At 46.7% G+C, this 16,118-nt stretch overlaps 1 protein-coding gene across 3 annotated transcripts in view; it reads left to right on the forward strand.

Moving 5' to 3' along the window:
• The window catches only part of WDR91 (WD repeat domain 91), a 33,888-nt gene that overhangs the window by 5,304 nt on the left and 12,466 nt on the right, over positions 1–16,118 (forward strand). The window contains exons 5-15 of one of the 3 annotated variants that reach the window (XR_012834826.1): positions 1,308–1,429; positions 3,418–3,595; positions 3,875–4,033; positions 6,061–6,275; positions 6,724–6,874; positions 8,337–8,431; positions 8,727–8,895; positions 9,707–9,815; positions 10,659–10,771; positions 11,535–11,732; positions 12,655–13,096. Coding sequence is in view for 2 of the 3 variants with exons in the window: in XM_075749899.1 (XP_075606014.1) it covers positions 1,308–1,429; positions 3,418–3,595; positions 3,875–4,033; positions 6,061–6,275; positions 6,724–6,874; positions 8,337–8,431; positions 8,727–8,895; positions 9,707–9,815; positions 10,659–10,771; positions 11,535–11,732; positions 12,655–12,819 (1,674 nt within the window). In the remaining variant the exon portion in view is untranslated. Of the gene's footprint in view, positions 1–1,307; positions 1,430–3,417; positions 3,596–3,874; positions 4,034–6,060; positions 6,276–6,723; positions 6,875–8,336; positions 8,432–8,726; positions 8,896–9,706; positions 9,816–10,658; positions 10,772–11,534; positions 11,733–12,654; positions 13,330–16,118 lie in introns of those variants that run through there. The other 2 variants (XM_075749899.1, XM_075749911.1) reach the window with 2 other exon arrangements.

Here is a 16,118-nt window from a genome sequence, read left to right on the forward strand (position 1 = left end):
AATCTGCAGTTTAAGAACTTTTAAACTACAGATCACATGTGCCTGATCATGTACAAGTGGGAAGCCTTGTTCATGTAAGCAGGACTTCAGTTTCACTTCCTCAAACATACCAAGTAAAAGCTCTCTCTGTATGAACACTTCAGTAAAGTAGGTTTTGTGCTTTACCTTCTGTGTTACAAAACATTATGTAGTATATTGTGCTTCCTGTTTGAGCTGTTCTGTTAGCTGTTCAACACTGTTCATTTGTCCTAAAAATGTTGAAGTAAAATAGAACAATTGATTTCAAAAAGGAGGCTTTTTTGCAAAAGAAAAGCGAGGTTTGTCACTGAGTAATGCTGGGTTTTGTTTGTGGTGTGTTGATTGATATCACTTACAGACTGCATAAGTGTTTTCTGGCAAATACGCACAGGTAAAAACTAGACTTTCTTTTTTGGAGAACTGCTTAGGTCAGAAAAGGAAGCAGATCCCTATAGAATACAGGTTTAAATAAAAAATGATGTGAATAAATATTGAATTCAATGCTAGTTGAAATCAAGTAATGATTTTGATTTCACTGTTGAAACAATGCAAATACATGAATAGTAAGCAAGATTTCTCAAGCTCCTTTTTCTTCTTGTAATTTCTTTCCTTAAATACTTAATAAAAGGAAAAAGAAGAATTACATCTGAAAAACAAATGTACAGAAACAGAAAAGCCTGAGGAACTCTTCATGTGAACAAGAGTCACAGGCATAAACCACATCCGTCACAGAAAGCTGCATCCTGAGGTTCCTCTCTACTAAGAGGAAAAAGAAAAATGTGTCATTCTCCATAATGTGGAGATAAATCTGTCATGCTTGGGAGGGAGCTGGGCAGGGTGTGGAGCTGGATTTCAGGGTGACCTGATGGTGTTGGCCTCAGCGCACCCTGCCAGCTCACCAAACCCTTGGCTGTGGGAAAATGATTACCTTCTAGGCTCAGTGCCATACATCGCTACTGCTAGTCACATGCATCGCCCTGGCCTTGATGCCTGTATGGAGTGGCTGATCAGCTCTGCCCTGTCGGGCTCTCGTTTCACGGCACCATTAATGTCCCTACAGCAACAGCCCAAGGAGATGAGTGGAGGGTTTTAAGTAGGCTTCAGTTTCATGTGTATAAAGTACTGATTATTTTGACTACTTGGACTACTGTGGTGCTCAGCCAGTCAGAGCAGCTTTCTTTCCTTCCCACCCTTCCAGGGCTGTTGAAATAAAGGGAGTAAACAACTTCAGCAAGTGGGAAGAAGGTGAATCTCATCGACTCTCTATTTATCTCTCTCTCTTGTTGTAGTTGTTTGCTTTGCAGGCTGAATCCTCCCGCATGAAAAAAGAGGAACTGGAGGTGGAACAAGTTGTGCATCACAAGTTGCCTGCATATGTGGCCAACATGGATCGACTAGGGGACTCTGAGCTGTGAGTGCCTGCAGGGGAGGAGCTGGGGACAGGCTCTGCTACTTTTGTTGGATTAGGAGTATCATTTCCTTGTTCATTGCCCAGGGAATCAATGCAGAAAGATATCCAGGCAGAAATTCTGGTGACCTAAGGAGGTTTAATAGGGGAATTCAGGATGGGCATCTCTCCTGCCATTTGGGAGAGAGATTCTTCCAATTGGTGAGAGCCCAAGCACACATGGAAGTGATTTTGCTCTGCTCTCAGCATTGCACTAAGGTGTCCTGAGCAGCCAGGGCACTGGTGGCAGTGCAATACCCTGCACAGATGAAGTGGATTGTATCTTGACTCCTATTTTCTTTAGTGTCTGTGGCGCAGTAGGAGAGCGCCCTGTGTTGTTTTTTAGACACTATTAATGTATGACCCCAAGGGATCATTGTTATGCAGAGATGTTTTCTTGCATTTGCAAAGTCAGGGGAAAAGGAGTTTCTTTTCTGCGAGGCTCAGTTATGCACAGACTTCCCCATAAACTTGCTGCATTTCAAGTGTGTTTTATGGCTACATCTATTGTATTCCTGTCTGTGGAAAACAGGCAACATAGCGATACACCTTGTTTAATTGTTATTTAAACTCTTATTTTTCCCCAGTACACAGTAATGCAAAGCAAGTCTGTGTTTTTTAATTCATTGTGTAAATGAGATTTTTTTTTTTTCCCCCTTGCTTTAAAATAGTCTGAAAGCAAATGTAGCTTAGTTGCAAGGTATTAATAACACTGCTAGGGCTTTGACTTTCTCATGTGTTTCTTTCAGTTCTACTCAGACAGGAAGGGGATCGATCAAATTGTGCTGCTGACAACGACAAGTAGAAGTTATAGCAGAGACCACACACAAAGCCTTAGTTTTTAAACTAAAAGTTGTCTGTTTAAGTAGACTTAGGTGTCTGGTGAACTATCTTGATAACTGCTCATGCTCTTAGCACAGGACAGGCTACAAAGCTTAATTTGAGATAATTTTTTGTTTGTTTAACTACTCTGTGTGGAAAGCCCTGATGTTCATCTGCACACATGGGGGAGAGGGATGTGAGGGATGGGGATGGGATTATTTATTCCCATATTCATTTTTGTTGATTTGTATTAGAAAAACTTGCCTTAGAAGTAGCATTTCTTGTGTGTGCAACTTGTCTCATAATCCAGGGGTCTAGTTCTGGTTGCTTTTTCCATGTCTCTACTCAACCCAAAGCCCAACTTTGGTAGAACAGCTCCCTTCTAGAAGAGAGGATAAAGACAGTGAAGGTGATGGTATTCCCCTTCCCCTGGGTGCTGCTCTCCTCTCAGAGGAAGCTGTAGCAGAGTGATGTCAGACAGCTACATTCTGGGAAGCAGCTGCTGCTCTTGGTGTTGTGGGCTGAGAAGGGAGATGTGTGTAATCATAAGAAATTTTAGGTCCATTTCTATTTTTTCTTTGGGTCAAGTTTTTGAGGTATGGAGGGCCTGTGCTTTAAAACTGCTGAGCATGACTTGCTGAATATCTAAGGATGTTCAGTGAAACACTGGGTACTGAATGCCTCTTGAAGTAGGACTGGTTTATGCCTTGAATTGGGAATCCTAGCTGAATAGTTTTTTTGAAACCTGGATTCCCCTGCCTTTCCCTTAGGGTCTTTCTAAACTAACCAGATGGAGTGAAAGGAGTTTGAAGTGGCCCTGCAGGGGATTCAGCAACAGCTGGGCCTAGTATCTCAGTGGCATCTCTGAGAAGTGAGCTTTGGTTACAGTAATTATAATGATCTGTTCCGGGCACTAACAGGATGTTTTAAAACAGTTTTTTAATGCATAGTAGTCCATTGGCTTGGAAGGGAACATCTGTTCTCCAGTGGTTCAAACAGCTGGCACTTTGCTTGTTGGGTGGCCTTTGATCGGATTGTCTGGCTACACTTTCATGTTCTGTTTGGTGTTTTTTGTTTGGTTGGTGGTTTTTTTTTTTTTTTTTAATTTGCTTTGTCTCTTTTTTAATTAGTGATATGACCTGCAGCCAGAGGAGTACTGCACATTCTCTTCAGTCCCGGGGAGGCTTTCTGTCCTCTTTTCTCTCCCAAACTAAAAAGGGCCCTTCCAGACCAGCCCATCTAAGTGGGGCTTCTCCAACACAGACTGGCAGCATGCTGCTAGGGAAGAAAGAACCAGCAAATCACCAGGTAGTTCTCAACTGTGTTCGTTTGAAAGGTGCTCAGTATCCAAGGAGTTAACTTGCATCATAGCACTGCTCCAAGCTTTTGCTTCCACCTGAAAAAATAAAATGTCCTTTCCTTCCTTGCAAATGTATGTGGGGCCTGAATGTAGCACAAGAACAGCTGCTGTTGTCTGGGGGCTTCTGGAGCCCTTGCAGGTGCTTGGTTTCTTTGCTTCCTCTTTTGCTGTCTGTTCTGCAGCCTAGCACAAGTGCCCCTTTGCCACATCATTGCTCTCCCTTCCAGAGTACCAGAGGAAAAGAAGGAACAGTGAGCTGCAAGGATGGCAAGAGCCACTTCAGTGGGTTAATAGCAGGCGAGTCAAGTTCCCTGCAGCAGCGGCAGAAGCGCTTGCAAGAGCATGGGAAGGAAAGGAAGGAACTGCTATCGAAAGGAACCTTCCAGGTACTGGGCAACACTGCAAGGCTAGGAAGCAGAGGGCTGATATTTCTGTAGTTTGTTGTGCTAGGCAGTAAAGCAAGTGCTAGTGTTGCCATTAAGCTTCTGAACTGTTACTGTATCAAAGGTTAATCTCTGTAGTTAATCAGCTCTTTCCACACTTGGTTTATTTCTGTGTCCCTGGAACAGAATCGATAGTGACAAAAGGCAAGTCTTCTTCCACTTGAAATGTCATGATCTTTTCAACAACCTGGTCCTGAGGAGAGTGTTTCATCCACCGTAATGGTTATGTTCAAATACCTTGTTATAATCTTGGCTCGCCCATCGTGCCCAAGTGAGCTCTCTCCTGTGGGTTCTTATGCTGGTTTGTGCAGGTTCTGTGTGGGACACATAAAAATTGATAGAAAGTTTTCCTGGATAGGAGTGGAAATATCCTTCATAGCAACGTTTGCTTTTTGGAGTTTTTTTCACTGTATGTTGCAATTTTGCCTGGGGGTGTGTCCTGCTTTCTAATCTAATGAAATAGTAAAACTGAGTCCTGAATGTTAACTGCTGAATGTCAGTGGACTACTTCTGTTGACCTATGTATTGTCTGGCTTTCAGCAGCCATGTGGTCAAAGGATGCAGAGCACAGGAGGAATGATGGCAGCATCATTCCTGAATGATGGCAGCCACGTTTATTTTGGCTGTATGAGACACTCTCTCTTGGGGGAGAGACAGTGCTGAGGGACTGTTGCCTGTTGTCCTGTATGTGTGGCTGTTCCGCATAGGGGAGCACTTCTTTAGAGAGGAGATGTTACTCCACCACTGAGCATTCAAGGCTAGGAGAGAACTTTTTTCTTCATGGTTTATCTAAAATGTTTTAATTGAGCATTGGTCAGAAAATTGCAAAGCCCAGTTTCCCAATAAATATCTTGTGACTTTCCTTTTTCTGTGATAGTCAAGGTTAAGACAGTGTTTTCCTGGCTTTGTAAAAGTTGCCTCTGGTGCTGTACGGGAAGCTGATACTATTTAGCTTTCTGTTGTTCTCAACACATGTGAGTGAAAAGGAAACTGAAAGGCAGCACTGTTTCTTTCACATGAGTGTCATTCATTGGTTGAATCTCCCTATATTAACTAACACAGAGAGAGGCATTCTTGGATTTATTTCCCAATCTTTTCCAGCTTTGATTTCAGATGATTTGATTATGCAGTGTTTGACCTATTGCTCAAGATGTGAAGCTACTATAAATAAGGCAAGGATGTATTAGGGAACAGGGATTCAAAAACATCAATGCAAGTATCATTTTGGGTCATTTCATCTTCAGAGGATGGCTTAGCAAAGGAATGCTTGCAGATGTTTTACCGGCTTATGTGCTGTATCTACTTCTTGTTCAGCTTCTGGTGGTAAGGGAAGACTAAGCTGCTTTCAAATGCGTCTGTGTGCTGCAGTGCAGATCTTGTCTCATTCAGCTCCCTTCACCTCCTAAAACTCTATTTGTTCTGTCTGCCCTGTCAAATTGGGTTTTAAGCTTTTGGACTTATGTGTTGACTCTACCGTTGTCATCGGTCAGTTGGCTGTGCCCCAATCTGCACAGACAGACAACGTTAATCCATCCACTGGGGCTCACCATCCAACAAGAGTTTTTATGCAGATATACTGACCTGCATATTATACAGACTTAACTTATATTGCTGAATGCAGGAATTCCTTGAAATATACGTGTGAGTCTGTGCTCTAATGGCATCAAAATGGGCCTCTGATACCAGCTGAGGTATGCCAAACAGAGATGATGTGGTTCCTTTAATTCTTACAGGAAAGTGTATGGCTGGGTGCACGGAGGCCTATATAAGGGACTCTGAAACCAGGGAGGCCATATTAAATGGTGCAATTGTGCAACACACTATCCTTGTGCTCAGAAAAGTCCCTGGCAGAAGGGGTGTTGAGCTCACAATGCATCTGTTTCAGTGCAGCTTCTTGTTTTTTTCTCCCAGCAGGCTGGGGTGGCTGAAGAGCTTGATCTGGAGCTGCTGCTTCCTTGTATTTCACACAGGATTTCTTCCTTCAGGGCCAAAGTGCTGAGAAGAAAACAGATACTAGCACAGCTGAGACAGAGCCATGCTCAGACCTGCATGCTGAGCAAGCAGATCCTTCAATCAAAACGCCTGCCAGCAGTGCAGAGGCTGTGGGGGTCCGGCAGGAGCAGCCTTTCATCGTCCTGAGCCAGGAGGAGTATGGGGAACACCATTCATCCATCATGTACTGCAGGTAACGGACTGGCAGAAGAGGGCCTTCTCGTAGAAGCCTCTGTAGAGGACCAGCTGTGTCTGGCCTCTTTCTCCCAGCCTCTGTTCTGTCCAGCACATTGTGCATGTAGTGTCAGTTGTAGGGCAGTCGAGTTAGTGTGACTGAAAATAGTTTGTAGCTTGTGCAATGAGAATGGACAGAGATTTTTGTGACTGGGAGATGCTAGCCAGGAGGAAACTCCCTGGGAAAGCAGGATGGTATTGCTTAAGGGCATTACGCTTTGCATGTGGAGCTTGGTGTACTTCATTGTGCCGGTTATTGTGGACTGAACAGGAAGTGGTGCAAGGAAGTTCTGATTCCTGCAGAAGGAATTGGTGTGTGGTCAGGAGAGGAAGGATTACTGGGGTATCTACTCACATCTGAGAACTTTAGGGAGAAAAATATCCAATCAGTTTCCTTCTGCACTTAGGGTTGATTGTTCTGGACGGAGGGTGGCCAGCTTGGATGTGGACGGGGTCATCAAAGTCTGGTCTTTTAACCCCATAATGCAAACTAAAGCTTCATCCATTTCCAAATCTCCGTTGCTGTCTCTGGAATGGGCGACCAAGCGTGATCGGCTGGTGAGTAGTCTGCGTGTGGAGGCTCGAGTGTCACAGTGGATGATTTGGGGTTGTGTTGCTATGTGTTTTACATTAACTTCTAGACAGCTGCATTGTGGATAAGATCAGACCAACAGTTAGTTTCCACTTCAGTGGCACATGGGGAACTGAAGCCTGTAGGGTCTAAGAAAAACTAGAGTGGGGAGTGTGCTCTGTGCATTGAGCAAGGAATTCACCGCTGGTTGCCCTGAGACAGAAGTTCCCAAGTCGCAGTGTGGGTACGGCTGCAGGATAGAAGTAGCTCCTTTAAGAGAAGTGCCTCCCTCCAGGCAGAGCAGGCAGCCACTTGTAAAGGCAGGCAGAGGCAACCTGATACAGCAGCCCATGGGAACCCTGTGGCAGGGAGCTGTGGGGCTTTTCTCTGCTTCTGACTCAGGGTGTGAGTAGGGAGAGCAGGGCTGAGGAGCAGGGTGTGTGGTGTTGACATTCTGTTTGTGCAGGTGTGAAGAGGGCTCCATAGCCAGTGTTATACTGGTGCCTTACGAGTTGGGGGTTGGTGTGTGCATAAGGAGCTCTGTTCATTTAAATATGACAGTTTAAATGTTTCCTGTAGCACTTTTTCTGTAGTTACTAGAAAGGACCCTTAAATGATATGCATTCTTCTGAGTCCTAGAACTGTTGCTAGTGTTTCATGCCCTCCCTTGGCGAAGAGACAGGGCAGTGTGAGAAGGCAGGCCTGCAACTGAGGGAATATTGTTCACATTCTGGCACTGATGATATGTTGCTGCTAACCCCAAAATGCCACCTGTGAAGAGCTGGTGCTACAGCTTGGCTCTTTCTTTTCTTTTGCTCTTAGAAAGGAAGTTGTCCATGCAGTTGTTCTGATGTTTATTCTGCTTTGTGGAGTTTATTTCCTTCTTGCTGACAGAAAGATTCTTCTTTCTAAAATATATGGGGATTCAGCAGCAAATCAGGCTCTGAAGTGAGACATCTGGCTTGCTTCATTTTCTTTGATAATGCATCTCTCCATGGTTTTACTTTTGATTTAAATTGTAGCACCACTGATAAAGCATGTGTGAGCCCTTCTGAATGACTTCATTCTCCCCTAGATGAAAGGGAGTGGCTTCTACTGGGTTTTCTCTTAAACTTTGATTGTGTTACTCTTCCCTTGCTCTCGTAGATATTGAGACTCCACATGTTTTACCTCCTATAATGTTGAGTTATACTCTATAAAGTGGCTTTTACTCCACCTTGGTGCCTATCAGATCTTTTTCTCACTGGAAAGCAGTGCTTTAACTCTTGTGGCTCTGGGGTAGTCCTGCTCAACGTGATATGCATGGAAACACAAGATGTACCCTAATGGAGTGATGTTTAATCTTAATGCATAAGTAGAAAAAAAAATTATTCTGTGGTGTTGGTGGTTGTTGGACAGCATCATTGTACTCACTCACACTCCTTCCATCTCCTCCTTGCTGGTTTCAAGCTATTGCTTGGCAGTGGGGTCGGGACGGTTCGTCTTTATGACACAGAAGCGAAGAAGAATCTCTGTGAAATCAGCATTGATGAAGACATGCCCAGGTAACTTTGGAATACTGATTTTTATATATAAAAATCAATGTTGTTGGGTTTGCAGAAAAGTTGGTGAAGTCTCAATGTTCCTGCTGCTTTCCTGCAACTGCAGGACTCTCTAGCTGTCATCCAAAATTGCTCAGTTAAACGGGAGACACTCAAAATCTGTCTAAGCACATGAATCCTGCCCTCCTTTACAGTGCACCCTGTTCTTGCAGGGTCTTAATGAGAGAATTTGTAGTTGAGTGTTGTCCTTGAGGCAGCTGCTGGAGAGAGGCAATCTGGACTGTTTGCTGTGTTTCAGGATCCTCTCGCTTGCCTGCAGCCCAAGCGGTGCCTCCTTTGTCTGTTCTGCGGCAGCCCAGAGCCCCATCTCCCACATGGACTTCTCAGCAGTCAGCTCTGGGGGCAAAAGCATGAACCAAGTTCCTGGGAAGCTGCTACTGTGGGACACTAAAACGATGAAGCAGCAAGTACTTGCTGGGTTTCTTTCCTTTCTCAGTCTGCTTGCTGAGAATGAGTGTCTTCTGTTTCAATGTGTTGGAGACCTCTTTCTAAATTATGCTGACTTTCTTTTCAATACACTTCTTTTTCCCCCCTTCCTCCTTTTCCCTCTTATCACATGCAAGATAAAAATGAATTGTGTAAGTAGCTGCTGGGTTTGGATGGGGTTTTTTGTTTTGCTGGTGTGTTGGTTATTTTGAGGGATTCTTCACAATACTCCATAGCCTTGTTTCTATCTTGCCTGCACAGTTTGACTAGAAATGTCGCAAATGGATTGAATGATGCTTTGCTCAGGCTTTTGTCCAGTTGAGCTACATAGAAGGATTTTTCTTTGCTGGTGTTTCTCCTGCCTTCCCTGTTTTTAAGTGAAGTGCTTCTTTCAGAGTTCTCATCTCATGTCATCTTCTCCATTGTTTTGATTTAGATGGGTCAGAGTCTGGCAGGGAATCCTCATCCCATCCCTTGCCTTTGCCCATAAGAAATGCTGTCCTTGATGTGTAGGAGAAAGCAACATACTCAAGCTAATGCCTCTCAAAAGCTGGTTTTGCAGCCTTGAGGCCATATCCAAGAAAGTTGTGGCTTGGTGGAGGTGAAGCATTGGTTTAGGATCACAGTAAAATGCAGCTGCCAGCCATGAAGTCTGTAGTCATGAGAGGTGTAGTCATGAGGGCTCCAAACTGGAGTTCTTGCTACTAGATACTGTCTTTCCTCCCTTCCCTGCAGATCAGTTTTTCAGCACCCCCACCTCTGTTTATTATTAACACAGACTTTCCCTTCCAGCTTCAGTTCTCCCTGGAGCCTGAGCCCATTGCTATTAACTGCACAGCCTTCAACCACAATGGCAACCTGCTGGTCACTGGGGCTGCAGATGGGATTGTTCGTCTCTTCGGTACGTTGAAATTGGGCAATGAGATGGCCCTTTGGTGTCCCTAGTTGGCTGCCCCTAGTACCCCTCTTCTGCCAGCAGTGAGGCAGCTGTGAGACATGCCTGAACACCAAGGTGGAAGCTACTTTGCTTCACAAGAGCTCTCAGGAATGAATTGACTTAAACTTTGTCTGGGGAACATTGGCTGGAGACCCTGGTAGTGCTGCTGGATTTGTTGTTTCCTTCCTGCTGAGGAGCAGAGTTAATTTGCCCTTGAGCCATGTGGTTTTGTTTGTGCCATATAGCAGTACCACTGCCAGAGGCTGAGCCTTGATGAAAGGAATTGATGTGTGACCTTCTAATTGAAGGGAAGGAGTTCATGTCAGTCCTTCTTCCCTGAGCAATTTCTGTTTCTCAGGTTTTGTCCTCTTAAGGCTGTCCTTGCAATAAAGGCAGTTTGGGCTTCAGAGAGCAAGGAAGCTCTCTGAAAGAGGGATCTGCTTTTGGCCCAGGTTTTGAGCTGGAGGCTGCAGTCCCAGGTCTGTGGAAGGACAGAGCTGGCAGGAGCTGTGGGGGTGGAGGAGAAGAGCAAGGGGAGGAGAAGAAGAAAGGTGGCAGTGGGGCTTGGATGCAGAATGCCTGCAGCTGACAGCATGTGAGCAGCCCTGTAAAGCTGGAGGAAGAGGTGACTAGTTACAGGCAATGTTTTTTGTGGCCAGTGTAAAAGCACAGGGTGCTGGGGTTGGATTTGGCTCCCGCAGGCTGGTTGAGAGGGCTGGGACAGAGACCTTATGAACGTAAAGGGCCTCTCTGGATTCACTTCAGCTCTGTGTGAATATGAGCGTTCAGTACTGGTTCTCCCCTCAGATATGCAGCAGCACGAGTGTGCCATGAGCTGGAAGGCACACGATGGGGAAGTCTACTCCGTTGAGTTCAGCTATGACGAGAATACAGTCTACAGCATAGGCGAGGATGGCAAGGTAGGCTCTGAGTGACCTTCTACTGGTCAGCTGGCAATGAGGTCCCTTCTGAAGGCTTCCCCATGTGGTTGGGGTAGGACTAAAAATAGCCTCCGAATCCGGAGGATCCGTGGGCTGCTAGCCGTAATCTTAGGTGTGCAGCACCACCCTGCTGCACGCAGCGTCTGCAGAGAGCGTGACTGGAAAGTGTCATAACAGCTGGAGCTGTCTCGGATCTTACCTGCAAATCCTACTGTTGGTCACGTCCCCTTCCTAGGGAATTCATGTGAAGATAACCTTTCTGTGCCCCTGAGATCACCACATTTGAGATGCGGGGTTCACCAGGGAGCAGAGTCCTGACTGCCTCACATAAATTTCCTTGTCAGCAGCTCCCTGTTGCTTATAACAAAGGCTGCTTCAATGTCTGCAGTTCCAGAGTCTTCAGCAGCAGAGGTGTGGCTCAGGGAGGGAGACTGCCTGAAGATGTGGGTCCTTGGCTGATGAGAGTTAATTGAATTCCCACCAGGATCCTGCCTGCAATGTGGAAAGACACATAGGCAGCAGTGCTTGTGGAAAGTAGGGCATATGTTTACCTGGATAGGAGGCACGCTTACAGCCTTTGCAGCCTGTGTTTTATAAACATAGCCACTTTGATCTACAAGTCCAAATGCCATCTTCTGTTTGTGAGAAACAGCAGCTTTGCTTAAAACCAACGAATGGCGCCTCTACTTCTATTACAGTCAATTGGACTATGGGCTTTTGTCATCTCTTTTTGTCATTCTAGTTTATTCAGTGGAATATTCACAAAAGTGGCTTGAAGGTGTCTGAGTACGATCTTCCCAGCGAAGCTACAGGTCCTTTTGTTCTGTCCGGGTACAGTGGCTACAAGCAAGTCCAATTCCCACGAGGAAGGCTTTTTGCTTTTGACTCTGAGGGCAACTATATGTTGACGTGTTCTTCTGCTGGGGGAGTAATTTTTAAGGTAAGTCTGAGAAGCGATGGGGAGTGCTTTTACACGTTTGTACAAGCTCCTGTTACAAGGCTGCAACAGCAGCCACTGAAAGTTCCCGAGGAGCACCGACCCATCCCTGCTCTGTGAAACTTGCTGCTCAGTTTCATACAGTGTGTATTTTAGCAGTGTGTGGTGTTTAGCAAGTGTTTGAACCCTCTGTAAGCATTTGGCCCTGTGTATGTAGGGGTGTGCTCCTTGTTCTTAAAGCTTGGCTGCAGCAGTTTTCCTTAGTGCCCAGGTGCCTAGGACAAAGTTTTAATTTTTTTGAATGTATTAATGCATGCCAGTTCAATGCAAAATGTGTGCTTGTTGACTGATGCTCGTCTTTAATCTGCCTTGTGTGTTTGCTGATGTTATGTCAGTCTCAGCCTGATTATCTCTTCTTACTGTGTACTGAAAGGAAATGAAGGGTAAGGCTGAATGGTTCCAAGTACCTAAACTTCTGTGCCACCATAGCAAGCAGTTACTGATTGCACGCCCTTTGCCTGCCTCCTCTTCAGTCAATGCCCATCAGTATAAGCCACTGCAAGGCAGAGTAGATGGAATTTTTACTTTGCATCTGGGGCATTTGGAGCACCTGCACTAACATGAGCTATAGCTTAGCCTTACGTGTTCCTCATCAGTGTGTGTTCTTAGCCTGCCTTGTTCAATTGCTGCAGCTCAGCTGATGTCAGAAGCTGAGCTGCCTGAGAACGTGTGCTTCTGTCATGAGACTGGAAATGTGCTTCCTCATGTGTGCTACAGACATCTCAACATGTCTCCTGATTTTCTGCTTAATTATGTATGCTGATAGGGATATGGAGTCTGTAGCAGGCTTTGGCTTTTCCTGGGGCTGCACTGCCCCCACTGCAGAAACTTGCTTCCTTAAAATCTTATGCTTTCCTTCTTTTAGTTAAATGGTGAGGAAAAGGTTCTGGAGAGCTGCCTTTCCTTGGGAGGACACCGAGCTCCTGTTGTCACAGTGGACTGGAGCACAGCCATGGACTGCGGGACCTGCCTCACTGCCTCTATGGATGGGAAGATTAAATTAACAACATTACTGGCTCAAAAGTCTTAACCTGGACAGTGGTGAAGAGAAGGAGCAACAGACTTGGTGAAAATAGTGTTAACTCGACAGGAACAAACTGTATGGGAGAGAAGGCAAACTGCAGTCCCTCTTCTCATTGTAGCTTTTGGCTCTTGACAAACGTTAAATACATTTGACAAACCACTGTGCAGTAGAAAGCCGGTGTGGGACCGGAGCAGTGGCAGCACTGAAAAATAAGTCTCCACTGACCCATTGTGGCAGCTTGACCCCTCTGTTAGGGAGTGTTGAGTTAGCACGTGGCTAGAAGGCTGCTGGGATCACGTCAGGGGTTCTGCAGAAGGGGAGGCTAGAGAAGACATGCATGAGGCAGCACGGTGCATGCTGATAGCATGGCTAAAACCGGAACGGCCAGTGCAAAACCCGAGTATTCTTTCAGTATAGCATTTGTTGTAGTGCTATTTTTTTTCCTTTCTGCGTGTTTTTTGGGGAGTTGTTTTGTTTGTATGTTTGTTTTTTCATAGAAAGAAAATATTCCCTTGCACTTGATTTCTGTGCTCTGTTCAGTTGTTGCTGCAAAACATGGAGGGTGGCTGGGGCAGTGATGTGCCAAGAACGTGTCCTGCCTGGAGAAAAGACCCTTGTGCTTTCACCAGGCGCTTCCGACACTGACACCCGCACGCTGGGGAGAACCAGTGCAAGACATCCAGGAACAAAATGAATCGCATTGCTTCAGATGTATTGTGTTCCCTTGCGATACCTGCTACCACCTAAAGGAGAGATCCTGAATCAGACTTTTTGAGATGCTTGTGTTGGAGTTCAGAAGCTACCTAATGCCTAGCAGCTACCTGATGGCGGATAGGAGGAGGGAGGGCCAGAACCGGTCTGGTCTGGCATAGTGCTCTCTGTACTGGAGCTGTCGCTCCCCCTGCATTCCCCCAACATCAGGGCAAGTGCTGCGCTCAGGTATTGCGTAGTCTTTGGATGGACTGCAAAGCAGCCAGATTTCATCTGCTTACGCATCACCACGGAGCTTACTGCTGCTTCTGTCCTTGGCCTTTATTGGGAGTTTACAGTCCTGCTCCTTGGCAGAGCTCTCATTCTCAATTATGTGAAGAACGGGTCCAATTTCCTGTTTGAAGACACCTTTGGTATCTTCCAAAGGCCGTTTTGGTTTTAGAGCCTGGAGGTTAATATTCACCAACGTGAAGGGTGACTGTCCGGAGAGGAGGTGCAACGTTATTTCAGTCTGTTCTTGCTAAATGTGGTTTGCTGTATTTGTGAAGAGTGGCTTGTCAAAGTTGTAATGCCTAGCTAGCTGTCTCCTCCCATTTGAAGAGATGAGGACCAGGCCAGGTGGACTTGCATAGCTGGCAGCTTCTACTGCTGCCCAGCCAAACCTGGAGCATGATGGTTCTTCTCCAGTTCCAGGTCTCATACTGGGGGTTGGAAATCAAGATTCGCTTGGCTAACTCTACAGCCATTCTTCACTGGCGGCCTCACACCTCGCAACGTGACTTGGTGTCTGAGAAGGTTGTTGCCATCTTTGTGCCTGGAGATGCTGGAGGGAGTCTGCAGTTGTTTTGTCTGTTGCATGTAGGCCAAGGAAGACTACAGTTACAGCTAAGATGAGGTCAGACTTGGGCAAAAAGCTCCTTGAAGCAGGCAGGAGGTCGAGCTGAATAAAACGGAGCCTGCAGTGTGAAATTTCCAGATCACTGGAGATGTTTGTGCCTTGAAAGCAGAGCATCATCAGGGCTGGAAGGGGCATCGTCTTATCCGTCGCCGGCCTGCTCAAAGGAGGGTCAGCCAGCGCAGGGCGGCCACGTCCAGTTTGGAGCATCTCCAAATATGGAGAGTCCACAACCTCTGCATGGTACAAATAAGCCGCCAGCAGGCTGAGCTGGGGTCTCCAGCCCCACCCCAGGTCCCTGACACCAGTCTCACGAGAGAAAACGTTTTTCCTTAGGTTGAGGTGGGATTCATAGAATCATAGAATGGTTTGGGTTGGAAGGGACCTCGCAGACCACCTAGTTCCAACCCCCCTGCCATGGGCAGGAACACCCTCCACTAGACCACGTTGCCCAAAGCCTCATCCAACCTGGCCTTAAACACTTCCGGGGAAGGGGCATCCAGAACCCCTCTGGGCAACCTGTTCCAGTGCCTCACCACCCTCACAGTAAAGAATTTCTTTCTAACATCTAATCTAAATCGAACCTCCTTCAGCTTAAGCCCATTACCCCTTAACAGTCCCTCTCCATCTTTCCTGTAGGCCTCCTTCAGGTACTGGAAGGCCGCAACTAGATCTCCCTGGAGCTTTCTCTTCTCCAGGCTGAACAACCCCATCTCTCTCAGCCTGTCCTCACAGGAGAGGTGCTCCAGCCCTCTGATCAGCTTTGTGGCCCTCCTCTGGACTCTCTCCAACAGCTCGATGTCTTCCTTGCACTGGGGCCCCCAGAGCTGGATGCAGTACTCCAGGTGGGGTCTCACAAGAGCAGAGTGGAGGGGCAGAATCACCTCCCTCGACCTGCTGGTCGCACTTCTTTTGATGCAGCCCAGGACACAGTTGCCTTTCTGGGCTGCAGTTGCACATTGCCGGCTCATGTTGAGCTTGTCATCAACCAACACCCCCAAGTCCTTCTCCTCAGGGCTGCTTTCAATCCATTCCTCGCCCAGCCTATATGGATTGCGCCGACCCATGTGCGGGACCTTGCACTTGGCCTTGTTGAACTTCATGCGGTTCACACGGGCCCGCCTCTCAAGCCTATCAAGGTCCCTCTGGATGGCATCCCTTCCCTCCAGCGTGTCGACCACACCACACAGCTTGGTGTCGTCGGCAAACTTGCTGAGGGTGCACTCGATCCCGCTGTCCGTGTCGCCGACAAAGATGTTAGACAGTGCTGGTCTCAGTACCGACCCCTGAGGAACGCCACTCGTCACCGTTCTCCACTTGGACATTGAGCCGTTGACCGCAACTCCCTGAGTGCGACCATCCAGCCAATTCCTTCTCTACCGAGTGCTCCATCCATCCAATCCATGTCTCTCCAATTTAGAGACAAGGATGTCGTGCGGGACAGCGTCAAATGCCTTGCACGAGTCCAGGCAGATGATGTCTGTCACTCTTCCTTTGTCCGCCAGCGCTGTAACCCCATCAGAGAAGGCCACCAAATTTGTCAGGCACGATTTGCCTTGAGTGAAGCCACGTTGGCCATCACCAATCACCTCCTTATTTTCCATGTGCCTGAGCATAGTCTCCAGGAGGGTCTGTTCCATAATCTTGCCAGGCACGGAGGTGAGACTGACCGGCCTGTAGTTCCCTGGGTCTTCCTTTT

This window comes from Balearica regulorum, chromosome 1 (genome assembly GCF_011004875.1).
Source record: "Balearica regulorum gibbericeps isolate bBalReg1 chromosome 1, bBalReg1.pri, whole genome shotgun sequence".
In the NCBI taxonomy this organism is placed as follows: domain Eukaryota; kingdom Metazoa; phylum Chordata; class Aves; order Gruiformes; family Gruidae; genus Balearica; species Balearica regulorum.